This window comes from Heptranchias perlo, chromosome 3 (genome assembly GCF_035084215.1).
Source record: "Heptranchias perlo isolate sHepPer1 chromosome 3, sHepPer1.hap1, whole genome shotgun sequence".
NCBI lineage: Eukaryota > Metazoa > Chordata > Chondrichthyes > Hexanchiformes > Hexanchidae > Heptranchias > Heptranchias perlo.
Genome location: NC_090327.1, coordinates 83,163,493 through 83,189,916, shown reverse-complemented (window position 1 = coordinate 83,189,916; position 26,424 = coordinate 83,163,493). Strand labels below are relative to the sequence as shown.

The 26,424-nt window shown below is 44.2% G+C and overlaps 1 protein-coding gene across 1 annotated transcript in view; it reads right to left on the bottom strand.

Annotated features, from left to right (window-relative positions):
• The window catches only part of LOC137308418 (early endosome antigen 1-like), a 498,139-nt gene that overhangs the window by 7,104 nt on the left and 464,611 nt on the right, over positions 1–26,424 (bottom strand). The window contains exons 32-33 of the mRNA XM_067977151.1: positions 16,170–16,277; positions 2,130–2,232 (exon numbers count right to left, since the gene is read on the bottom strand). Coding sequence (XP_067833252.1) covers positions 2,130–2,232; positions 16,170–16,277 — 211 coding nt within the window. The remainder of the gene's footprint in view (positions 1–2,129; positions 2,233–16,169; positions 16,278–26,424) is intronic.

The window sequence follows — 26,424 nt, the reverse complement described above, 5'->3', positions numbered from 1 at the left end:
GACACCATCCAGGACAAAGTAGCCCGCTTGATTGGCACCCCATCCACCACCCTAAACATTCACTCTCTTCACCACCGGCGCACTGTGGCTGCAGTGTACCATCCACAGGATGCACTGCAGCAACTCGCCAAGGCATCTTCCACAGCACCTCCCAAACCCGCATCCTCTACCACCACGAAGCAGAAGGGCAGCAGGCACATGGGAAGAACACCACCTGCACGTTCCCCTCCAAGTCACACACCATCCCAACTTGGAAATATATCGCCATTTCTTCATCGTCGCTGGGTCAAAATCCTGATTATCCCTACCTAACAGCACTGTGGGAGAACCTTCACCACTCAGACTGCAGTGGTTCCAGAAGGCAGCTCACCACCACCTTCTCAAGGGCAATTAGGGATGGGCAATAAATGCTGGCCCACATCCCATGAATGAATAAAAAAAAACAAGAGTGTAACCACCTTGCCTTGACATTCAATGGCATTACCATCGCCGAATCCCCCACCATCAACAGCCTGGGGGTCACCATTGACCAGAAACTTAACTGGACCAGCCACATAAATACTGTGGCTACAAGAGCAGGTCAGAGGCTGGGTATCCTGCGGTTAGTGACTCACCTCCTGATTTCCCAAAGCCTTTCCACCATCTACAAGGCACAAGTCAGGAGTGTGATGGAATACTCTCCACTTACCTGGATGAGTCCAGCTTCAACAACACTCAAGAAGCTCAACATCATCCAGGACGAAGCAGCCCGCTTGATTCGGCACCCCATCCACCACCTTAAACATTCACTCCCTCCACTACTGGCGCACCACGGCTGCAGTGTGTACCATCTACAAGATGCACTGCATTCAAAGTGGCAATGGGTAAATTTTGTGCATGAAATGGGCATGCGACATCTCAGAGCCTTAGCGCTCATTTTTTGGAGATAAATGGGGTGTTCTGAAGTTGAAAGTTGCCCCCTATATCTCACTGTGTGAAACTGTGTATTGATCATTCATCTATGAAATATAAATAAAGCCATTTATTGGTTTGGAGCCTGTGTCTTAATTTGGAAATTGTGTTTTTCCAGTCTACAAGGCTTCTAGTAAATAAAGGAGAATTCACGTGATGCATTGTTATAATCTTTGGGTCATGCTATTGTTTATTTAGATATTGGGTTGAAAAAAGTGTATTTCGAATTGTAGGAGATGCGTGGTCTGTTTTTGGGAATGATCGGCAACACTGAAATCGAAAAAATATCTCGTATAAAAACACAAACAGTTGGTAGCAGTCTTGACTTTGGGTTATAAAGTTGTGCATTGGAGCCCAACAACAGGAATTAAGCACATAATCTAGGCTGACATTCCAGTGCTGTACAGACAGAATACTGGATTGTTAGAGATTCCATCTTTTGGATGAGATGTTAAACTGAGGTCCTGTCTGCATGTTCAGATTGAACATGAAAGCTATCATGGGATATTCTGGAAGGATTAGATCAAATGGACCTATCTTAATTTGAAGAATCTTGTGATCTTTTGAAAACAAAGTTGTGGCTAATATGGCTATCACTTGGCTGATCCTGTGCTTCTCAATTCATCTCATTGCGAAGGCCACCACCTCACAAGGCCTATACTTCTATTCCAGTTCAGGACAGTTGGCCACTATAAGACCTTTGAATCCTTTCCTGATGTTTGTCTTTAAGTTGGCCTTAATGATCAACATGCTCAGTGGCAGTCTGCAGACAATTATTCTTCTAATCAACATTCTTCTCCAGTACATTGTCTTTGTGAACCCTGCTTTGTGGAATCTCTGCTTAATAATTCCATTTTGGATTTGCACACAAACAAATACTTCACTACTTATATAACTAAATGGAAATTTACATACTTAAGTGTGAAATAGGTTTATTACAAACCAGTTCATATGGGTTAATGCTAATAGATTTGCAAATCGTGGCGACCACACGGGTAAATTGGCAGTCACTATCTCAAAGCTGCTTTGTTATATCCTACATTAAAGCCTAATAGCTAAATATATATAAAATTCTTAGTTCTTTAAGAGTTATGGGAACTTTATATAGAAATTGTGCAATAATAGTTGAATATTCATCAATTATCATATTTAAGCTGGACATTTCAATATAACAGTACCTGTTGGTTCAGCAGCTGTATCGACTGAATACTGGCCTTCAATCTGTTGTGCATGTCTTCAATAGTTGCAAGCTTTTCTGCTATGAGGCTCTCCTGTTCATGCCTACATGCAAAAGGTACAGAAACAATTCACTGTCTTCTATGAATAAAGCACTTTGGGGACTATGTTCCCTTAAAATTTGTTTCTATTGGAAAGAATGTTTTTGAAAATGTGAGTTACTGCCAGCTCTACAGACAAGTACTGGCAGCAAAACTGCCTCCTGCAGGCTATCAGGTTTCTTGTCGGTAAAGAAAATCATCTCTTAGCTTATTATTTATCATCATTTCATTTTTTGCAGGGAGGGAGGGGGCATGGGATTTTCTTTTCTCTGAGGATTTGACTTGTGTAACTGTTGAATGATTAAGATAAACACAGGCTGCTGTTCTCAATTACCCCTTATTGGAGTAGAACAGTACTTTTCCATGTTGGGAAATATGAAAACTGCTAAAACATTTTCAGTTTCCTATGTTGACAATGCTAAACAGAAATCTTAACTAGATCACTTATTTTCATCTTTTTGGTCTTAAGTATTATGATGGATTTTACCAGGTTAACAAAATGTTGGCAGCAACAATACTAACTTGCATTTCTATAATGTTCCTCGTGTGCAGGACAACGTCTTAAGGAGAAAAATAAACAGTGCACATCAATCAAAAGAGGAGAAAGGAAAATTGAGAGGGTTGGGTTGCAGGATAAATGGCACAGTTGAAGAGGAGGGTTTTGAGAGGTTTTTGAAAGCATGGAAGAAGGTGGCTAAGTAGAGGGAGCTAGGCAGGGAGTTCCAGAGGGAGGAGTGCAGCTGAATGAGTGAAGTGGAAGGAGAAGGCAACAAGGTGAAAGTGAAAATAGTAGTTTCTGTTCCACGTGATTTAAATTTTGTTTTGCACTTTTATTTCTCTCTTGCTGCATTTTACTCCTTGCATTAGTTAGTTTGGCTGGGTAGTCCTTACTTTTGCATTTTGTTTTTTTTCCCCTTGCTAATACTTAGCTTCATTATTCATGGTGAGGTCTGGCTTTGAACATAAGAACATACACAATAGGAGCCGGAGTAGGCCATCCGGCCACTCGAGCCTGCTCCGCCATTCAACAAGATCATGGCTGATCTTCTACCTCAACACCATTTTCCTGCACAATGCCCATAATCCCTTGACGCCTTTAATATCTAGAAATCTATCGATCTCTGTTTTGAATTTACCCAATGACTGAGCCTCCACAGCCTTCTGGGGTAGAGAATTCCAAAGATTCACCACCCTATGAGTGAAGAAATTTCTCCTCATCTCAGTCCTACCCAAATGGCCTACCCCTTATTCTGAGACTGTGACCCCTGGTTCTAGATTCCCTAGCCAGGGGAAACATCTTCCTTGCATCTACCCTGTTGAGCCCTGTAAGAATTTTGTATGTTTCAATGAGATCACCTCTCATTCTTCTAAACTCTAGAAAATACAGGCCTAGTCTACTCAATCCCTCCTCATACGACAAGCCCGCTATCCCAGGAATCAATCTGGTGAACCTTCGTTGCACTCCCTCTATGGCAAGTATATCCTTTCTTAGGTAAGGAGACCAAAATTGTATACAATACTCCAGGTGTGGTCTCACCACAGCCCTATATAATTGCAGTAATCTTTATTCCTATACTCAAATCCTCTTGTAATAAAGGCCAACATACCATTTGCCTTTCGAATTGCTTGCTGCACCTGCATGGTAGCTTTCAGTGACTCATGTACAAGGACGCCCAGGTCCTTTTGAACATCAACATTTCCCAATCTCTCACCATTTAAAATATACTCTGCATTTCTGTTTTTCCTACCAAAGTGGATAACTTCACATTTTTCCACATTATATTCCATCTGCTATGTTCTTGCCTGTCTATATCCCCTTGAAGTCTCTTTGCACCCTCCTCACATCTCACATTCCCAACTAGTTTTGTGTCATCAGCAAACTTGGAAATATTACATTTCGTCCCCTCATCCAAAACATTGATACAAATTGTGAATAGCTGGGGCCCAAGCAACGATCCCTGTGGTACCCCACTAGTCAGAGTCTGCCAACCTGAAAAAGACCCGTTTATTCCTACTCTCTGTTTTCTGTCAACCAATTCTCAATCCATGCCAATACATTACCCCCAATTCCATGTGCTCTTACTTTGTTCACCAACCTCCTTGGACCTTATCGAAAGCCTTCTGAAAATTCAAATACACCACATCCACTGGTTCCCCCTTATCTATTCTACTAGTTACATTCCCTAAGAACTCCAATAGGTTTGTCAAACATGATTTCCCTTTCATAAATCCATGTTGACTCTGCCAAATCCTACTATTATTTTCTAAGTGTCCTGTTATCACATCCTTTACAATAGATTCTAGCATTTTCCCTACTACTGATGTCAGGCTAACAGGCCTGTAGTTCCCTGTTTTCTCTCTCCCTCCTTTCTTAAATAGTGAACAATTTTACAACACCAAGTTATAGTCCAGCAATTTTATTTTAAATTCACAAGCTTTCGGAGGCTACCTCCTTCCTCAGGTGAACGATGTGACCACATCGTTCACCTGAGGAAGGAGGTAGCCTCCGAAAGCTTGTGAATTTAAAATAAAATTGCTGTCTTAAATAGTGGGATTACATTTGCTACCCTCCAATCTGCAGGAATCTATAGAATTTTGGAAGATGACAACCAATGTATCCACTATCTCTATAGCCACCTCTTTCAAAACCCTGGGATGTAGATCATCAGTTCCTTGGGATTTATCGACTTTCAGTCCCATTAATTTCTTTCAGTTCCTCATTCTCGCCAGACCCTTGGTTCTCTAGTATTTCTGGGAGGTTTTTTGTGTCTTCTTCCGTGAAGACAGACACAAAGTATTTGTTTAATTTTGCTGCCATTTTCTTATTCCCCATTATAAATTCTCCCGTCTCTGACTGTAAGGGACCCACATTTGCCTTTGCCAGTCTTTTGCTTTTTACATACCTATAGAAGCTTTTACAGTCCATTTTTATGTTTCTCACTAGTTTACTCTCATGTTCTATTTTCCCTTTCTTTATCAATTTCTTGGTCCTCCTTTGCTGAATTCTAAAATGCTCCCAATCCTCAGGCTTACTGCTTTTTCTGGCAACTTTAGATGCCTCTTCCTTGATTTAATACTATCTTTAATTTCTCGTTAGCCACGGTAAGACCACTTTTCCTGCTAGGGTTTTTTGTGCCTTAAAGGAATATATATTTGTTGCAAATTATGTATTAATTCTTTAAATGCTAGCCATTGCCTATCTACCGTCATACCTTTTAATGTAATTCCCCAATCAACCATAGCCAACTTGCGCCTCATACCTTCGTAGTTTCCTTTGTTTAGATTTAGGACCCTAGTTTCGAATTGAACTACATCACATTCAAACTTAATGAAGAATTCTATCATATTTTGGTCACTCTTCCCTAACGGTTCCTTTACAACAAGATTATTAATTAACCCTTTCTCATTGCACAATACTAGATCTAAAATAGCCTGTTCCCTAGTTGGTTCCTAACATACTGATCAAGAAAACCATCTCATACATTCCAGGAATTCGACCCCCACAGTATTAGTGCTAATTTGGTTTGCCCAACCTATATGTAGATTAAAGTCCCCCATGATTACTGTATTACCTTTGTTACATGCACTTCTAATTTCCTGCTTTATACCGTGCCCTACATTACCACTACTGTATGGTGACCTATAAACAACTCCCACCAATGTTTTCTGCCCCTTGCTGCTTCTTAGCTCCACCTAAACTGATTTTACATCTTGATATTCTGAGCCAAGATCCTTTCTCACTATTGTACTGATCTCATCCTTTATTAACAGCGCTACCCCACCTCCTTTTCCTTTTTGCCTGTCCTTCCTAAATGTCGAATATCCTTGAATATTCAGTTCCCAGCCTTGGTCACCCTGCAGCCACATCTCTGTAATGGCAATTAGATCATACCCATTTACTTCTATTTGTGCTGTCAATTCATCTACCTTTATCTGAATGCACGCAGCATTCACAACAAGTGCCTTTAATTTTGCCTTTTAACATTTTTTTCCTATTTTGACCTTAATTGCTGCTGACCTTTGTTTCTGCTGCCTTCCAATTTCACTTACTACTTTTCTGCCTTCCACTTCCAGCTTTGTTACTATCCCTTCTGGATCTCCTCTCAGGTTCCCATCCCCTTGCCAAGTTAGTTTAAACCCTCTCCAACAGCACTAGCAAACATAGAAACATAGAAAATAGGAGCAAGAGTAGGCCATTCGGCCCTGCTCCGCCATTCAAAATGATCAGGCTGATCGTCTAACTCAGTACCCTGTTCCTGCTTTTTCCCCATATCGCTTAATCCCTTTAGCATTAAGAAATATATCTATCTCCTTCTTGAATACATCTAATGATTTGGCCTCCACTGCCTTCTGTGGTAGAGAATTCCACAGGTTCACCACCCTCTGAGTGAAGAAATTTCTCCTCATCTCAGTTCTAAATGGCATACCTCGTATCCTGAGACTGTGACCCCTGGTTCTGGACTCCCCAGCCATTGGGAACATGCTCCCTGCATCTAGTCTGTCTAGTCCTGTTAGAATTTTATATGTTTCGATGAGATCACGTCTCATTCTTCTAAACTCTAGTGAATATAGGCCTAGTCGACCCAATCTCTCCTCATACATCAGACCTGCCATCTCAGGAATCAGTCTGGTAAACCTTCATCGCACTCCCTCCATGGCAAGGACATCCTTCCTCAGATAAGGAGAACAAAACTGCACACAACACTCCAGATGTGGTCTCACCAAGGCCCTGTATAACTGCAGTAAGACATCCCTGCTCCTGTACTCAAATCCTCTTGCAATGAACGCCAACATACCATTCGCCTTCCGAACTGCTTGCTGCACCTGAATGCTCGCTTTCAGCGACTGATGTACAAGGACACCCAGGTCTCGTTGCACCTCCCCTTTTCCCAATCTATCACCATTCAGATAATAATCTGCCTTTCTGTTTTTACAACCAATGTGATAACCTCACATTTATCCACGTTATACTGCATCTGTCATGTTCTTGCCCACTCACTCAACTTGTCTAAATCACATTGGAGCCTCTTTGCATCCTCCTCATGGCTCACATTCCACCCCAGCTTTGTGTCGGCTGCAAACTTGGAAATATTACATTTAGTTTCCTCATCCAAATCATTGATATATACTGTGAATAGCTGGGGCCCAAGCACTGATTCCTGCAGTACCCCACTAGTCACTGCCTGCCACCCGGAAAAAGACCTGTTTATTCCTACTCTCTGTTTCCTGTCTGTCAACCAATTCTCAATCCATGCCAGTATATTCCCCCCAATCCCATGTGCTTTAATTTTGCACACTAACCTCTTGTGTGGGACCTTATCAAAAGCCTTCTGAAAATCCAAATACACCACATCCACTGGTTTTTCCCTATCTATTCTACTAGTTACCTCCTCAAAAAACTCCAGTAGATTTGTTAAGTGTGATTTCCCTTTCATAAACCCATGCTGACTTTGTCCAATCCCGTTAATGCCTTCCAAGTGTTCTGTTATCACATCTTTTATAATAGACTCTAGCATTTTCCCCCACTACTGATGTTAGGCTAACTGGTCTGTAATTCCCTGTTTTTTCTCTCCCTCCTTTTTTAAATAGTGGGGTTACATTTGCCACCCTCCAATCTGTAGGAACTGTTCCAGAGTCTATAGAATTTTGGAAGATGATCATCAATGCATCCACTATTTCCAGGGCCACTTCCTTTAGTACTCTGGGATGTAGATTATCAGGCCCTGGAGATTTGTCAGCCTTTAGCCCCATTAATTTCCATAGCACTTTTTTTAAACTAATACTGGTTTCCTTCAGTTCCTCTCTCTCACTAGACCCTTGGTTCCCTAACATTTCTGGGAGGTTATTTGTGTCCTCCTTTGTGAAGACAGAACCAAAGTATGTGTTTAATTGTTCTGCCATTTCTTTGTTCCCCATTATAATTTCCCCCATTTCTGACTGTAAGGGACCTACATTTGTCTTCACTAATCTTTTTCTCTTGACATATTTATAGAAGTTTTTACAGTGAGTTTTTATGTTCCCTGCTAGTTTACTCTCAAACTCTATTTTTCCCCTCTTAATTAATCTCTTTGTCCTCCTTTGCTTAATTCTGAACTGCTCCCAATCCTCAGGCTTGCCACTTTTTCTGGCAATTTTATACGTCTCCTCTTTGGATCTAATACTATCCCTAATTTCTTTTGTAAGCCAAGGTTGAGCCAGCTTTCCTGTTTTATTTTTGCGCTGGACAGAATTGAATAATTGTTGTAATTCCTGCACACGTTCTTTAAATATTAGCCATTGCCTATCCACCAATCATCCCTTTTAGTTAAGTTCCCCAATCCATCATAGCCAACTCACACCTCATACTTTCGTAATTTCCTTCATTTAGATTCAGGGCCCTAGTTTCGGATTCAACTACTTCACTCTCCATCTTAAATGAGGAATTCTATCACGTTATGGTCGCTCTTCCCTAAGGGACCCCACACATCAAGATTGTTAATTAATCCTTTCTCATTGCACAATACCCAGTCTAGGATCGCCTGTTCTCTAGTTGGTTCTTCAACGTATTGGTCTGGAAAACCATCACGTACACACTCCAGGAATTCCTCCCCCACAGTATTATTGCTAATTTGGTTTGACCAATCTAGGTGTAGATTAAAGTCACCCATGATTTTTGTTGTACCCTTCTTGCATGCATCTCTAATTTCCTGTTTAATGCCCTCCCGTACATCTCCACTACTGTTTGGGGGCCTATAGACAACCCTCACCAACGTTTTCTGCCCCTTGGTGTTTCTTAGCTCCACCCATACAGATTCCACATTGTGATTTTCCGAGCAAACCTCCCCGCAAGGATATTGGTCCCGGCCCTGTTGAGGTGCAAGCCGTCCGGCTTGTACAGGTCCCACCCACCCAGAACCGGTCCCAATGCCCTAGGAATCTAAAGCCATCCCTCCTGCACCATCTCTTCAGCCACGCATTCATCGGCTCTATCCTCCTATTTCTATGCTCACCAGTGTGTGGCACTGGGAGTAATCCAGAGATTACTACCCTTGAGGACCTGCATGTCAATCTCTTTCCTAACTCCTTAAACTCTGCCTGCAAGACCTCATCCCTCTTTCTACCTATGTCGTTGGTACTGATATGGACCACGACCTCTGGCTGTTCACCCTCCGCCCCAGAATGTCCCGCAGCTGCTCAGTGACATCCATAACCCTGGCACCAGGGAGGCAACATAACATCCTGGAATCACGTCTACGGCAGCAGAGACGCCTGTCTGCTCCCCTAACTATGGAATCCCCTATTACTATTGCTCTCCTGACCTTTCTTCTCCCCTCCTGAAATTGGACCATACAAAGTGGTGAGGATGGGTATTCCTTTGGGGGTTCTGAATGTACTGCAAAATTGAGCTGAGGAAAAGGCTTATTGAAATTATGGGCAGGGACTCCAATTCCAAAATTTGGAATGGCACCACCTCCTGATCTGCCACTGCAGATGAGCCCATGCAATAGACAACCAGAATCTCATTATTGCCTCACTTGCAAAATCGGGGCTTTAAATCACTCTACTCAAGCATGGATGAATCATCAGCTGCTCTCATAAAATACCTAAATTATTATTGGGAATAAATATTTGCATGTATTCAAGGGATACTGATTGCTGTTTCAGGAGTTCAGAAGGGACACAATAGCCATTAGGCTGTTCATATAGCTACTGCAGAGAGTGAGAGAGAGCAAGTGAGTATGCTGCTTTGTAGTAAAGCAAATGAATAAGTCAGTGTTTTGGGGACACTGTTTGGGAACAAAAATTAGCACAGACCAGGTCTTTCCCCAAATGCTGCTCACCAACTCCTATCTCCTGGCACTCCTGCTGCAAATGATTGATGACACTGTATACTATGGCACTGTCTACTGTGGGTAGTAATTCTCACGAGATTGACAAGTAGCACTTTGCGGGATGGAAGAGAGCAAGGGGTGAAGCCTGGAAAAGCACTTTGAAGGGGAAAGAGACGGCAGAAGGCAAGAGCAACACTTTGGGAGGAGGGCGGAAGAGAAGAAGCCAGAAGCAGCACTTTTGGGGAAAGAGTGCTGAAGCTGGGAGCAGTGCTTTTGGCAGGGTGGGAGGAATAGCAGTAATGCTTTGGGTGAAGGGAAGGAATGGGAGTGCCTATTTTAACTGGGAGAGGGGAAAGGAAGGATTAACTTAGAGGAGGAGGAAGGAGTGTACAAGCATTAACTGAAAGAGAAATCAAAAGAGAGCACAAGTATTAATTGACAGGGCTCATGAAGGAGAGTGCCAGTATAAACTGCCGGGGGCTGAAGGAGAGTATCAGTATTAACTGAGGGGGCGCTGAAGGAGGGTGCCAGTATTAACAGAGGAGGTGGAAATGGAGAGTACAGGCATTAATGGGGGTGGGAGAGGTAGAAGCAAAGAGCATGCCATCTTGAATTGGGGAAGTGGGAGGAGGATAGTTGCACCAAGAGGACTGGAAAATGCAGGGGTGGGGAGGAAGGGGACAACTGGAGCATTTAAAGCTGGACTGCTCTTAAAGCAAAACCAGTATGTAGTGAGGTAAAGACATGGCTCCTACAAGAAGCAGTAAGAAGAGAGTGATGCAAATCTTCTAATTGAAATTAGTCACAGAAAGAATGGAATAGAGGGAGTGGGTAGCAAGGGACCAGCCCAGGACCATGTGGAAAGAGGTGGCATGGGCAGTGAGTGGCAACTCCCTAACCCTCTGGACTCCCCTCCAGTGCAGGACGAAGTTTATTGACTTCACAAGGTCAGCAAAGGTAAATGCGACGCAAGCTGCCATTCATTTATATTTTAAACCTATAAGACTACAGATCAATATTTACTATAAAAAAGTGTAGTAATAAACTTAAGGAATTATGCATGTGACCTAAACGAACTGTACAGACTGCTTTACAGGGGACAATTACTTTAATTGCTGGGGAATCCCGCAATGCATGCATTCCCTTTAAAGAATTATTTTCTCCATGGGAACTCCATAAGAGAAGTGATATAAGTGAAGAAGAAGCAAAGAGAGAAAGTGAACTAATGGCAGGTTTCTCAACAGCAGGGATAATCAGCAGAAATTCGCTCACATCGTCTTTCATCCTCACATTCGCACTCACCAGCCCACGTGGAGTCACTAGGGCTGTGGGGGAGGGGGTTGGATACAGATAGTTCAGATAAGGATTGGACACTGGGTACTGTATGACACAGAAGGAAGCCAGAGGAAAGGGGAGGGGGTGTGTAGAAGGATGTTTTTGAGTGGAGGCTAAGGAAATGCAGGCCGCTCCTAAAGAGTATTTGGACAATGATTTCAGGGATCCTGTTAAGGAAAGAAGGATGAGAGCAAAGCATCAAACTCATATGAACCTATCCAAAAATATGCAGCAGAGTAAAATACCCTCCTTAATGCAACATCAGAGAGGGCTTCTCAACAATGCAGAGCAGCCTGGAGTGAGTGGCAGCAGCGGAAATCTCTGGTTATGTTCCACAGCATACGCGGCCTGCAAGCAAGTGGTACTTCCAATGTGCAGGCTTTGAATGGTGTCATTCAGGCCCTCAGTGATGGAATGGAGAAATCAATATCTGTTCAACTTTAAGTGCAGGCGTAAGCCTTGTTGTGGCAATCCTACGCTTCACTGGTGGGCCTTCTTAATAGTGCTAATATCCATAGTGTTATTGCATACCCCTAGTCTCCAAGAAGCTATTCAGCGCCTTCCCCTTAATTTTGAAAGAATGCAGGAATACTGGACTGCTAAAGGATGAATGATTAATGGCAGCTCCTTGCACACTGGCATTGATGTGCAGAAACCTTTGCCTGTAGTTGCATACTGATTAGACATGAAGGGAGTAGCCACATGAGTACAATCTATAACTGAAAACAGGAGTAAGCCTTTCAGCCCCTCAAGCCTATTCCAGCATTCAATTAGATCATGAATGATTGTACCTCAACTCCATTTACCCACCTTTGTTCCAAATCCCTTGATAACCGTACTTAACAAAAATCTATTGATCTCAGTCCTGAAAATTACACTTGACCCAGCATCTACAGCCTTTTGGGGAGCGAGTTTCAGATTTCCAGTACCCTTTTTGTGAAAAAGTGCTTCTTAATTTCACTCCTAAATGGTCTGGATCTAATATTAAGATTATGCCCTCTTGTTCTGAATTCCCCCATCGGAGGAAGTAGTTTCTTTGCATCTACCCAATCAAATCCCTTTAAACACATTGATTAGATCACCCCTCAACCATCTAAATGTAAGGGAATACAAGCCAAGTTTATGCAACCTGTCCTCATAATTTGACCGTTTAAGCCCTGGTATCATTCAGGTGAATCTGCACTGTACCGCTTCCAAGGCCAACATATCTTTCCTGAGGGGCAGTGCCCAAAATTGTACACAGTACTCTAAATGGGGTCTGACCAAAACTCTATACAATTGGAACATAACTTCTTCCCCTTTGTATGCTAGCCCCCTTGAGATGAAGGCCAATATTCCATTAGCCTTTTTGCTTGCTTTTTGTACCTGTCCAAGCCATTGGATAATGTTACTGACTCTGCACTGAAAGTATCCAGTCCCCACTGATCAATTCTGAGACAGGCTGCACAGGAACAGCTGAGGCTCTGGGGGAAAAGAGCCTTTATTAAGCAGTTGCATGGTCCTCAGCAGGTTGCTTAAAATTGTTAGAAGTGGTCTTAATAAAGACAACAGAGGCATGGATCCTGAAAGAATTTATGAAATGGAGAAAAATCTGATTGTGCATGGATTAATTGAAATGTAGCTACCCTAAAGGAAGTACCATGATGGATCTTGTAGGCAAGAATTCTGTACGACTCATTGGTAAATTTATATTTAGCATATCATGCAAAATGTTGGACATTCTTTCAAAATTTACTTTGATGCATACGTTGACTGGTTGGGATTATTATAAGATACAGGGCTTTACGCCATGAAGAAAGAAACTTGCAGAATTAAAATGTTCCACTCAAAAAGGTAAATTGAGATTTAGCTTTTTTAAAATGAGGGATATACATAATGCAGATATAGCAGAATGTTTAACTTTAACTTGTTGTCACAGAACCAGTGGAGAAAAGTACAAAACTAGCAATCCTTAAGAGAAAATAGAAATTTGAGGATTATTTTTCCTTACAGAGCAGTAGAGCTGTGTTGATTAACTCATTTAAAATTGGTTGTAAATATTTCCGTGTTTACAACAGAAAGTTCTAAGGATAAGAATAGGCAGATGAACAAATACACTCTGGGATAAGATGATGCCTGCACAGCTGGGATCATGAAAATGTCATTTGTGGAAAGGAGGGTCAAGTAACAAAGGTAGTAATATTCCACTTATATTCTATAAGTTGAAAAAAATCGTATCATGGGTAGGGAGAGCTTTTACAGAGGTTAACTGTTTAAAAATTATACCTGTGTTCAGTCACTTCCCTCAGGGTAGATCTATATAGGCTTATGCAAGGAATGAACATGATGGGCCAAATTGACTTTTCTATTCTTAAGTTTCAGTAAGATTCAATCAGTTTTGATATTATGAAGTCTAGATATTGTAAAACGATATAAGATTACATCTATCTGAAAAATTACAGAACTACATGTATAACTATAATTTGTGCAGTGTAATTTTCAAAGAATCATTGGTGTAATATTTTAGAACTGTTACAGTTTAACTGGCAGGCAGCACATCGATTGCAACTTATGTAAACATTCAGTATTGCAAGCACTAAAAGCCTATAACGCTGAAGGCAGTTTAAAAATTCTAATGCAATAAAACACAGTGAAACATTTCCTTTCAAAGCATGCTTTTGTTTGGCTGAGGTACAGCAAATGGTAATGTCTCTACATTTTGGAAGTTGCTAAGGCCAGTGAACTGGTGTCTAAACAAAAACTGTACAGTAATTGTTAACATACCAAAAAAATAAAAAAAGGGGCCCAGAACATTTTTTCTGGCTTGCTGCCAAAAATATCAAGCCAAATGCTGTTTTACTTAGCCAGAATCAGCCCTGAGCTATCAATTTTAATAAGTGCATTTGTATTAGAAACAGCTCCTTGAAAAAAATTTCTTCTGGTAATAGAACATCAATGTCTTTATAGACAAATGTGCTTTATCTCTCAGCCATGTTTCCGAACATTGCACAATTTTGTTTATAAGTTTTTTTAACCCATGCCGAGAAGCGGAGAACTTAATGACATTAAAGTAATAACCATTCTAGGATAATACCCACTGTTAGCTCTCTCTCACTGTATACATATACACACGCACAACAGTTTAAAAAATATAGATTTGTTTGCCAACCAGTAGTGATGGCTAAGTTAGGTAAAGAGTTATAGAGCGTGTTATTGCTGCTGTTTCCAAATGAGGTAGGGAAAAGGGCAACAATTTTCTTTCCTGCAGCAGTTTACAGGATATTACAGTATAGGTTATTGTTGGTTTGAGCAGTTTATAATCAACTGACCTATGTTGCCTTATAAGGCGAAGCAACACGGATTACAAAAGTCAGTTAACGAGTATTTCAAAATTAGAAATTTTTCTTGAAACTTTATAGGCAATATTCATCTAAGTTTCCTATTAAGTTGTTTTTAACAATACAAAGAAATGGTAAACATTATACATGAGGTGACTTTCCTTAGAGCATAACGTGAGCAGCATTACAGGATTAGATAGGCATTTACTTTGCTGATATTGGTCTCGATATTCCTCTTTTAAGGACCTAAATGACACTGATGTTTTGGGGGCAAAGCAGAGGAAAAATGGGCAGCGAGCTGTTATGCCGGCTCTCCGCCTGCACAGTGCTGTCCTGATTCTGCTGAGCTTCACTACACTTCAAAGAGACATTACAATTAAAATGACATGCAAATAGGGTCAAATGACATCTTAAGTGCTAGTGCCTAGCTTTCCTCTATTTCCATTGGTTACAAGTCAAGAGCAGGTTGCCCCCATTTAAAGTGGGTATTGAGGTTTGAAAGACAATCTGAATGGTGCATCTTTTTAAAGCGACAGACAGCGAGTTTAGTTGAGGAGCCCTTTGCAGTACTTAATTAATGAAGAGGAAGAAGGGGGCAATGAATGGAAAGTTCTTCTGATTGTCAGGGAATCAAACATCACAGTTGGAGGTGGGTGCCTACCCGCTGTTAACTTATCACCCAGATTTATCGTCCCTGTAGAATGTATATAGATTGTACTGTGGAGATGTGTTATCGGAGGCTGAGGTTCAGCAGGGAGGTAGCACGGAAGTTATTTCATTTGTTTCATGGAGACTTCAAGCTATGTTGCAGGGCTGTTGTGGTGCTGCCAGTTTCAGTCAAGGTGATGACCGTGTTGAAATGTTTTGCCTCGGGGGGCTTCCAGGTGGGTCACAGGTGACATAGTTAACATTAACCATTCGGTACAGGATCAGTATATTCACTGAGTCACCAATGTGTTGTTTGCCAAATTTGGCCAATACATTTCCTTCTCAATAGAATCAAAGATCAGCAAGCCTGAGCACTTGGGTTTCTCCACACAAAGGCCAACTTTCATGGCATCAGTCACTTCCTGGCCTTTGTGATACTTTGCAAAGGAGTACCCCATATATGAATCGGAATACTTCACAGAGTAGAGTTGGACATTCTACTCTGTGAATGTCCAACTTGTGTGTGACCATTGGTATATAATCATGCAGGTGAATGCCAGGTTCCCTGGCAGCACACATGATATGTTCATTTTGAGGCAGTGTTCCCATTGTTGCAGACACCCAGGGAATGAAGGGTTGGCCCTTAGGGAACCAGAGATACCTGCTGTTGTCGTGGCTCATGACTCCTCTGCAACATCATCAAACACCAGCAGAGAACAAGTAAACCAATATCCATGCCTGCACCAGAGCCATCATTGATCACACTATAAGCATGCTGAAACAGTGCTTCCAGTGCCTGGACAGATCAGGTGACATTATGCTATTCCAACCTGCCAAGCTCATTGTCATCTACTGCATGCTGCACAACCTTGCAATTGATAGAGGCACTGACTTGGAGCAGCAACAGCAAAGTCTTCAGGAGAGGAAATGGAGGATATCTGTAAGGCGCAAGAAGAGGAAGTGAAGCCACCATTAAGAGCCTTGTTGCGAGCTTTTAGAACATTCAGCAGACAATGATAAATGGAAGATTGTCACTATTATCAGGACTCCAGCATTTGTTCTACCATCTTCTCTGTCCCATGAAGGTAAATGATTTGTTGACTAATTTTCAACACAAAGGATGTTAAAAAAAAAGTTTACAGGTTGTGTTTTGAAGCAAACTGTATTCACAAAAGTTAAAACAAGGCACTGAGGTGAAAGAACGTCAAAATGCTAATGAACGAGAAGGGAGAAATTCAACTTACCTTCATCTCCATGAACGTAAACATTTGCAACCACAACACCTAGAACAAAATACTACTGTCTCCGTAACAACATTCTTCTGTCCAGCACAGCATTTACAATAACAACTTGCATTGATAAAGCACCTTTAACGTAGTAAAACATCCCAAGCCACTTCACAGGAGCGATTATCAAACAAAAATTTGACACCGAGCTACTTAAAAGATATTAGGACAGTTGACCAAATGCTTGGTCAAAGAGGTAGGCTTTAAGGAGCGTCTTAAAAGGAGAGAGGTAGAGAGGTTCAGGGAGGGAATTCCAGAGTTTAGGGCCTAGGCAGCTGAAGGCACGGCCACCAATAGTGGACTGATAGAAATCAGGGAAGCACAAGAGGCCAGAATTGGTGGAGCACAGAGATCTCGGAGGGTTATAGGGCTGTAGGAGGTTACAGAGAAAGGGACGGGCGAGGCCATGGAGGGATTCAAATACTAGGATGAGAATTTTAAATTCGAGCCTTTGCCAGACTGTGAGCCAATGTAGGTCAGCGAGCAGAGGGGCAATGGGTGAACGGGTGAACGGGAACTTAGTTGCAAGTTAGGATATGGGCGGCAGTTTTGGATGAGCTGAAGTTTAATGAGGGTGGAAGGTAGGAGGCCAGCCAGGAGAGCATTGGAATAGTTGAGTCTGGAGGTAACAAAAGCATGGATGAGGGTTTCAGCAGCAGATGGACTGAGGCAGGGGCGGAGACGGGCGACATTACAGAGGTGAAAGTAGGCGGTCTTAGTGAGCGAGAGGATATCGGGTCGGAAGCTCAGGTCAGGGTCAAATAGGATGCCGAGGTTGAGAACAGTCTGGTTCAGCCTGAGACAGCGGACGAGGAGAGGGTGGAATCAGTGGCTAGGGAACGGAGTTTGTGGTGGGGGCCGAACACAATGGCTTCGGTCTTCCCAATATTTAATTGGAGGAAATTTCTGCTCATCCAACGCTTTATGTCGGACAAGCAGTGTGACAAATCAGAGGAAGTGGTGCGGTCGAGAGAGGTGGTGGTGGTGAGGTAGCGCTGGGTGTCGTCAGTGTATATGTGGAATCTGACGTCGTGTTGTCGGATGGTGTTGCTGAAGGGCAGCATGTGGATGAGAAATAGGAGGGGGGCAAGGATAGATCAACAAATGAAAGTGGGCCTCAATACTGAATGTCTCTGTAACCTCCTCCAGTATCTTACTATTCAGCCTTGAAGTGTATCTGAACCTAATGTGTGTTCCCACAGTGCTTTCCCTTCCTGTTAGTGGTTCTGTGTTGGGCTCGCCTAACTAATCTGGTGCTTCCTCTCAATGTATTCCCTTTGGTGAGTCTGAGAGTTGCTGTCAGCTGAGTGTCATTGTGAGGCCTGTGGGATCAAGGTGGCTCGAACTCAGGTAGCATGGGCCTCAGATGGTTGCTTGAAGCTGCCTTTCCCCTGTTTTAAATCTATCCTGGCCCTGCCTCTTTTCAGGATCCAGTGAAATCATTTGGAAGGCAGGGGGTTGAACTGGTGTGAATGTGTTGCCATCTGGAGAGACGGCAACCTCAATCAGTGCCAGGTCCAGGCTGCCCTTACTCTCAGCCTCCATGTCACTGTGTCTTCTGATTGGGGAAGGATACAGATCTCATTATAATGAGCTGCACAACCGATTTACAAATTGGACCTCCTACGACATTGCTAAGGGCTAACCTGTGTCAGTCTAAAGCACAATTAGCAGCCCCAGAGCCATACTCTAACCTCAGGCGGACAAAGGTTAGGCTTTAGGAGAAAAAAAACTTTAGACTAATTTCTGACTGGAATTTTGCAATTTTACATTTAACTTGAAATTTTTTTGCAAATTATTTTACATTTTCACTTGTTTGTTATTGCCAGATTTTGGGATTTGTTGACTAATTTTCAACAGAAAGGATGTTAAAAAGAGTTTATGGGTTGTGTTTTGAAGCAAACTGTATTCACACAAGTTAAAACAAGGCACTGAGATAAAAGAATGTTAAAATGCTGATGAACTAGGAGGGAGAAATTCAACTTACCTTCATCTGTTTTGCCAGCGTAAAATGGTCACTTGGACTGCAAATTTCACCCAATCTGCCCTGCAAGTGAGCCGGTCGCCATATTGAAAGGGGGTGCCTTTTAGGTGTCCAGAGTGCCTGCCTTAAATAGGCATTAGGTGTCTTGGATATGCAAATCGAGGTCCTAATGCTGATTATAGAACCCATAAGCAAAATTTGGGTACAAATGGGCAGAGCTTGCAACTTGAAAGATCTGGTTAGTTGTACCAGGTCTTGAGCGGCCTAACCAGTGATTCTTATAGGGACTGCTGGAGGCTGCTCAAGAAATAGTCACAAAACTTTTTAAAAGTTAGATTTCTTTGGAGCTAAGAGGAGCCTCCTTGCTCCACAAAAATACTGTGGGCCGCTGCTGGCCTGTGCTTGACTCCCTCCGGGATCAGCCAATCTCTCTTTCCCTGCTCCGAATTTCTCTCTTTCTCGCTCCACCTCTGTCCTGAAATTATTTTCTCAGCCTCCTCAATGTCTATCACTGTCCCTCAATCTCTCTCTCTCTGCCCTTCCAATCTCTCCCCCTCTGTGTCTCTCCAATCTCTCTCTTTGTTCCCAACCTTTCTCTTTCTATCCCCTCCAATCCTTGGCGAATAGGGTCACATTTATTAATTTTTTGGAAAAAAATGTGGAGTACAAAGCAGCATGTGGTTAAGAGTTGGGGAGTGGGCTGAGTCCCAGCAAGCAATGAGGCCAGAGAACTTGGTAAGCCGAGAGCAAGAGTCGCCAAGAATGGAGCTGGTCAGAATGCAACACTCAAGCAGAAGAGAATGAAAGAAAACATACATCAGGGCAAATGGGCCTGGGATGGAATACATGAGGCAGCCAGAGAAAATTTCAGAGCAGGGCAGGACGGGGCCGGGAGGAAGAGACACCAGGACCGGACCAAGACTGAGAGGGTAACCAGGAATATATATATTAAAGTCACTTGCAGAGGCCAATAGAACTATTTTTTAAGATTGTTCAAGGGACTCTGGTGATGTTACAGCTTAAGTCTTAAAATTAATCAAAGAACTCCTAATACAGCGGCATCTATTGTTATTACAGGGAAAAGTAAAAGGTAAGCGAAACAGCTAAATGTAGACATGGGGAGGTAGAAATTCGTCGGTGCCCAATTTTGGGCACGAAGGTGGCAATGCAGCCGCAATACCTACCCGAACTGGGAGGCCCAAGGCCGGCCTGAAATTGGGCCTTGGCTCTCATTAATATTAATTGGGCGAACTGCCAGTACCTCCAAAGGCAGATCATCCATTTGAACAAAATCAATATCATGCCACTTGCATCACGATAGTGACCCAAAGGTAAGTCCCAAGAGGGGGGAAATGAGCAGCAACCGGGGTGGGGGGGGGGGGGGAGGGTGCGGGGAGGGGTTGGCCAACCGGGATACTGTGGAGTCGGGGAGCATTTTATATCAAAGCATTAGAAAAATACCTTTAATGTTTTCAATTACACAGAATTGCATAGAATGTATAGCACAGAAACAGGCCATTTGGCCCAACACATCCATGCTGGTGTTTATGCTCCACACGAGGCTGCTCCCACCTTACTTCATCGCACTCGACCAGCAATCCTTCTATTTCTTTCTCTCTTGTGTTTATTTAGCTTCCCCTTAAACGCATCAATGCTAGTTGCCACAACTACTCCCTGTGGTAGCGAGTTCCACATTCTAACCGCTTCTAGGTAGAGAAGTTTCTTCTGAATTCCCTATTGGATTTATTAGCGAATATCTTATATTTATAAGAACATAAGAAATAGGAGCAGGAGTAGGCCATACAGCCCCTCGAGCCTGCTTCGCCATTCAATCAGATCAAGGCTGATCTTCAACCTCAACTCCACTTTCTTGCCTGATCCCCATATCCCTTGATTCCCCTAGAGTCCAAAAATCTATCGATCTCAGCCTTGAGTATACTCAACAACTCAGCATCCACAGTCCTCTGGGGTAGAGAATTCCAAAGATTCACAACCCTCTGAGTGAAGAAATTACTCCTCATCTCAGTCTTAAATGGTAGACCCCTTATCCTGTACTCCTATGCCCCCTAGTTCTAGACTCTCCAGCCAGGGGAAACAAGCTCTCAGCATCTACCCTGTCAAGCTCCCTTGGAATCTTATATGTTTCAATGAGATCACCTCTCATTCTTCTAAACTCTAGAGAGTATAGGCCCATTCTACACAATCTCTCCTCATAGGACAACCCTCTCATTCCAGGAAATAATCTAGTGAACCTTCGTTGCACCGCCTCCAAGGCAAGTATATCCTTCCTTAGATAAGAAAACCAAAACTGTATGCAGTACTCCAGGTGAGGTCTCACCAAAGCCCTGTACAATTGTAGTAAGACTTCCTTTACTCTTGTACTCCAACCCACTTGCAATAAAGGCCAACATTCCATTTGCTTTCCTAATTGCTTGCTGTACCTGCATGCTAGCTTTTTGTGTTTCTTGTACGAGGACACCCAAGTCTCCCTGGACACCAACATTTAATAGTTTCTCAGAATTTAAAAAATATTCTGTTTTTCTATTCTTCCCACCAAAGTGAATCACCTCACATTGTCCCACATTATACTCCATCTACCATCTTCTTGCCCACTCACTTAACCTGTCTATATCCCTTTACAGACTCTTTCCCCGATATTAGCGGGGAGGCAGGATGGCAGCGGCGGGGGGGCGGGGGGACGTGGGTGGGGGGAGGTGGGTGGGTAACCCGCCCAATAAAAAATATCCGTTTCCCATGTGATCGCGGGTCAATTGGAGCCACTTAACGTGGCTCCGGGTTTGCCGTCCGAAAGCTGCGCAGCCGCATCACAGGCTGTCAGCTGGAGGATCTCTATTTAAAGGGGCAGTCCTCCAATGGCTGCTCCTGGAGTAAACACCCAAATCGCACTATGGAGCAGCACCGGGGAAAGGCTGCTCTAAGATTTAGTGATGCCTCACTCTAGGTGCTACTGGACGAGGTAAGGAGGAGTAAGGATGTCTTCTACCCGGCTGACGGGAGGAAGTGGCCTGCCTCTGCCACTAAGAAGGCCTGGTTCGAGGTGGCAGAGGAGGTCACCAGCAGCAGCAACATCTCCCCCACCTGGATCCAATGCAGGAAGCACTTCAATGACCTAACTAGGTCAGCCAAAGTGAGTACACTTACTCATTCTCCTACAATCTGTCTTTCACATCACCGCCTCCAACACCCAACTCATTCTGCACTGCCAACATTACTCTATCACATCACTCCCCACACCCACATAAGGCTCATCCTCAACTTACCTGCACTTCCTCACCTCCCCATTACTCACCCCACCACTACCACTCAACACAATCCTCATACACTGTCATGGCTCTGTCTCATACTCACCCTCTGATGCATCTCTTTCATAGTCAGCCGCACCCAAGCCAATGCATTCATTGGTTGGCCACGTCACCATCACTATCACTCACTCACGTGTCTGTACTTTCTCCCCTTATAGGAGAAGAGAGCCCAGAATGCACGGGAGAGGGCGAGGACCGGAGTGGGGGCAGCAGCACATTTGCGAGGTGCTGGAACAGATGCCACGCGCACTCTCCACAATCGCGCAGAGGATGGAGGAGTCCAGCTCTTGCATGAGTGGAATGGTGGCACAGGTACGGGAGGGAATCTCTGAGATACTGTCACAGGGACGTGAGGGAATCTGTGAGATAGTGTCACAGAGACGTGAGGTTATCTCTGAGATACTGTCGCGGGTAAGTGCGGGAATATCCGTGATGGAGAGAAGGCTAACCTCCATTGAGCTTCAAGCACGGCTCACAAATGAGCCCGTTCAGGCCCTGACAACGGCCGTTCGGACTCACAGTGAACAACATTCTGCCACCTTAAACAGGCAGGCAGATATACTAGCACTGGCCTTACAAGGCTTCACACATGTCCTCCAAACTGTCATCCAGCAGAGTGGTAGGAATGGTGTGGGCCTGGCCCAGGGGAGGGATGATGGTGAAAGGGGACATGGAAGAAGGGACGCCACACAAAGCGCTCCCATGCCTCACCTGTTGCCCCCTTCTCAACCAGTATCCACAATGCTGCCTCCTCTCCAGGTGGCCAAGTCTGTCCCTACATAGGTGCAGGTGGAGCAGTCCTTGGAGGGGCCCTTACAGGCACCGAAACCCAGAAGGCGTAGGCCCAAAGCATCTAATCGGTCAGGGCATGAGCAAGAGCAACCTGCCACTACCTCTGCTGCAGCCACAGCGGATGCACCACGTAGAAGTAGTCAGAAGCAAAAGGTGAAGGTTTCGTAAGCCCAAAGGCGATGCACAAGGGTGTTTGACGGTTGGTCATGTTTTTTATTTATATTTGCTTTTTGTTAAACTCACATTAAATATTACTATTGTCACCACTACTTTTTCTTTATTCGTTCATGGGATGTGGGCGTCGCTGGCGAGGCCAGCATTTATTGCCCATCCCTAATTGCCCTTGAGAAGGTGGTGGTGAGCCACCTTCTTGAACCGCTGCAGTCCGTGTCGTGCCCATTCTTGACTGGCTTCTGTAATAAGGCCCTTTCATGAGGTTCATCATGAACGCTGACACTTGATGCCACCCATTGGGTTACTCTACAGTGGGTTTACGTGTAGTTGCAGAACTGTTTTGTGCAGGGAGGGGTGGAGGGGGGATGCTGGTGTGGGCGCTGCTCTGTCCAGATGGTGTGATGACTGGACTTTTCACACTGTCTGATGTGAGGAGAACCGTTCACATATCAGTGACTCCCTGGCCTCAAGAGCAGCCAGGTGAGCCGTTGCTCTGCCCATGGGTTGCTCCTGCTCCTCCTCCTCCTCCTCAATGTGGGTGACAGATGTGGATGGGGCCTCCTCAACAGGGGCACCCCTCTCTGTTGTGCCACACACGACTATAATGTGTCCCACTCTATCTGGTGCGCATTGGAGTGCTCCCCCAGAACGATCAAGGCACCTAAAGCGCATCATGAGCAGCCCTATAGCACGCTCAGTTGTAGAACTGGTGGCGATGTGGCTGTCGTTATATTGACGCTGTTGCTCGATGATGGGGTTCCTCAGAGGTGTCATGAGCCACATGTGCAGGAGGTATCCCTTGTCCCCGAAGAGCTAGCCCTTAAGGGTGTTCGGTGCATGGAAGAGGGGCGGGATGTTGGATTCCTGAAAGATGAAGGAATCGTGGCAGCTGGGAAGGGAGTCATGCGCACACGTGAAGGAATCTTTTGCGGTGGTCACAAATGAGCTGAGTGTTGATGGAGTGATAACCCTTCCTGTTGATAAACAGTCCTGTGGAGGTGCTTGTATTGCTATATGGGTGCAGTTGATTGCACCCTGTACCCGTGGGAAGCTAGCCACAGCATGGAATCCCACTGCCCTCTCCGTCTGGCTGAGGTCGTCCATGGGAAATGCAAGGCTCTGCGAAACAAGCCATTGATGACCTGCCTTATGCACTTGCGCAAATGACTGAGAGACCCCGGCGATGTCCCCGGTGGCACCCTGGAATGAACCGGAGGCAAAGAAGTTGAGGGCAGTCGTGACTTTGACAGCGGCGGGTAATGAGATGCTGCTCGGCCCAGCCGGGAGCAGCTTGGCATGAAGGAGGCTGCAGATGTCTGCGACAACCTGGCGACTGACTCCGAGCCTCCATATGCACTGATCCTCAGAGAGGTCCAGGAAGCTGAGCCTCGGTCTGTAGACCCTGTGGCGAGGGTAGTGCCTCCTGTGATGTCGCTCTCTCTGTTGTTGCCCTCTGTGCTCTTGTGCAGGTGCCTGTGGCGCAGCACTGTGTTGTGGAGCTCCATGTGACGGAGATGGACGCCGTGCCTGGCGAGGCTGGTGACGTTGCTTGTCCTCAGATGAAGTGATGAATGCAGCCATGGCACCCCCCATCCTGATGGCGTGAGTTTGAGAGGGTCTGCAAAGTAGTTAAGTATGTTTGAACAGCAGAGTTTTGGGTGGAAAGTAAGAATTATGAGTGAAAACATAAAGATCTTGCAGCCAAAACTTTGCCTGAAGTGACAGATTGCCCTGCTGCAATAAATGACGTTTTCTCCCCACCTGTGAAATAAGCATTTGCATCTCCCACTGGCTGCTGACTGAAACACGTCTGTTGCAACAGGGAATGTTTCCTACAGCACAGGAAACACGCTGAGGATGCTTCAAAATCGCACCCCTGCCAAAATGTCGAGACAATTAAGTACTTCAACTAGTTGACAAACTATGCAAAGTATCATCCCACCGGCTTTAATTGCCGGTGGTACTTCCGCATTCAGGAGGCGTGCACCTGGATGCGTCACTGGGGAACCCGGAAGTTGGCGGGTTGGAGCCAGGCTCCGAACCCGCTCGGGATTTCGGCGATTTTTGGAGCCACTGCCCCCAATCCTTCACCCAAAAATCACGCCCTTTGAGTCCTCCTCACAGCTTACTTTCCCACCTAGCTTTGTATTGTCAGCAAACAGTACACTACACTCGGTCCCTTCATGGCCCTTAGTTCTGATCTCCTCCGCAAGTGGAAACATCTTCTCTACATCTACCCTATCAAACCCTTTCATAATCTTAAAGGCATTTATATGGTCACCCCTCGATCTTCTCTTTTCTAGAGAAAAGAGCCCTATCCTGTCCAATCTTTCCTGGTAGGTGTAACCTTAGTTCTGGTTTCATCCTAGTAAATCTGCTTTGCACCTTCTCCAGTGCCTCTATATCTTTTTATAAGATGGCGACCAGAAGTGTTCAAAGTGCTCCGAGTGTGGTCTAACCAAGGTTCTATACAAGTTTTCAATTCTATCCATCTAGAAATGAACCCGTGCTTGGTTTGCTTTTTTTATGGCCTTTTTAACCTACATTGCTACTTTTATTGATTTGTGTATTTGTACTCCCAGATCACTCTGCTCCTCTACCCCATTTAGACTCTTATTTTCCAAGGAGTATGTGGCCTCCTTATTCTGCCTACCAAAATGTACCATCCCACACTTATCTATATTGAAATTCATTTGCCAATTACAAGCCCATTCTGCAAGTTTATTAATGTCTTCCTGTATTTTGTTGCAGTCCTCTTCAGTATTAACTATACCCCCCAATTTGGTGTTGTCTGCAAATTTTGAAGTTGTATTTCCGATTCTCAGTTTACTAGGAGTATTAGGACTTCTCAGCAGAGCTGGGAGACAAACATTGGAGGACTATCTGATGGAACTCAGTGACAATTAGAGGTAGGTTTAAAAAATGTTTATGATGAAGAATTATTAGCGTGACAAAAGGCATGACAGAAATAGGAGAACACAAACAGGAAGTAAGTGTGACACATACAGAAAGTGTTTGCAATTTATAAGCCTTTAAATTTATACAATAAAAACAGTATTTCTAGTCAATCACTTTCTGACCTCGATTTTAACTTCTCCTGAACAGTTAAAATGAGGGCAGCAACTTACCCTCTCTGATCCCGCTGCCTTCCCGCTGTTAACCTTCTCTTTTGAGCAAGCTAGCAGGACACCTGACCCAAGCTGGCGGGGTCTCGTTTAAATATGCAGATCAGGGCCTGATGACGTCAATGGGACCCGATCTGCTATTTTAGTTGGAGGCCTGAGCAGGGGAGCAGTGACGGCTTCCATGTCGGGCCAAGCCTGTAGGGAGCTGGATCGTGGGCCAGAAGACACCAAGCCAGGTAAGTTTTTAAATTTTATTTTAGGTGTCCTTGTGGTCCAGGGGAAGCAGGAGCGGGTCAGGAGGAGCAGGAGTGTTCCTTCGGGCCCCACAAGAAAGCCTTGGGCCTCCCTTGCCCTGGGCTCCCCTGATTATATCCAGAGCCCTCCCCCTCCCATCACTTACC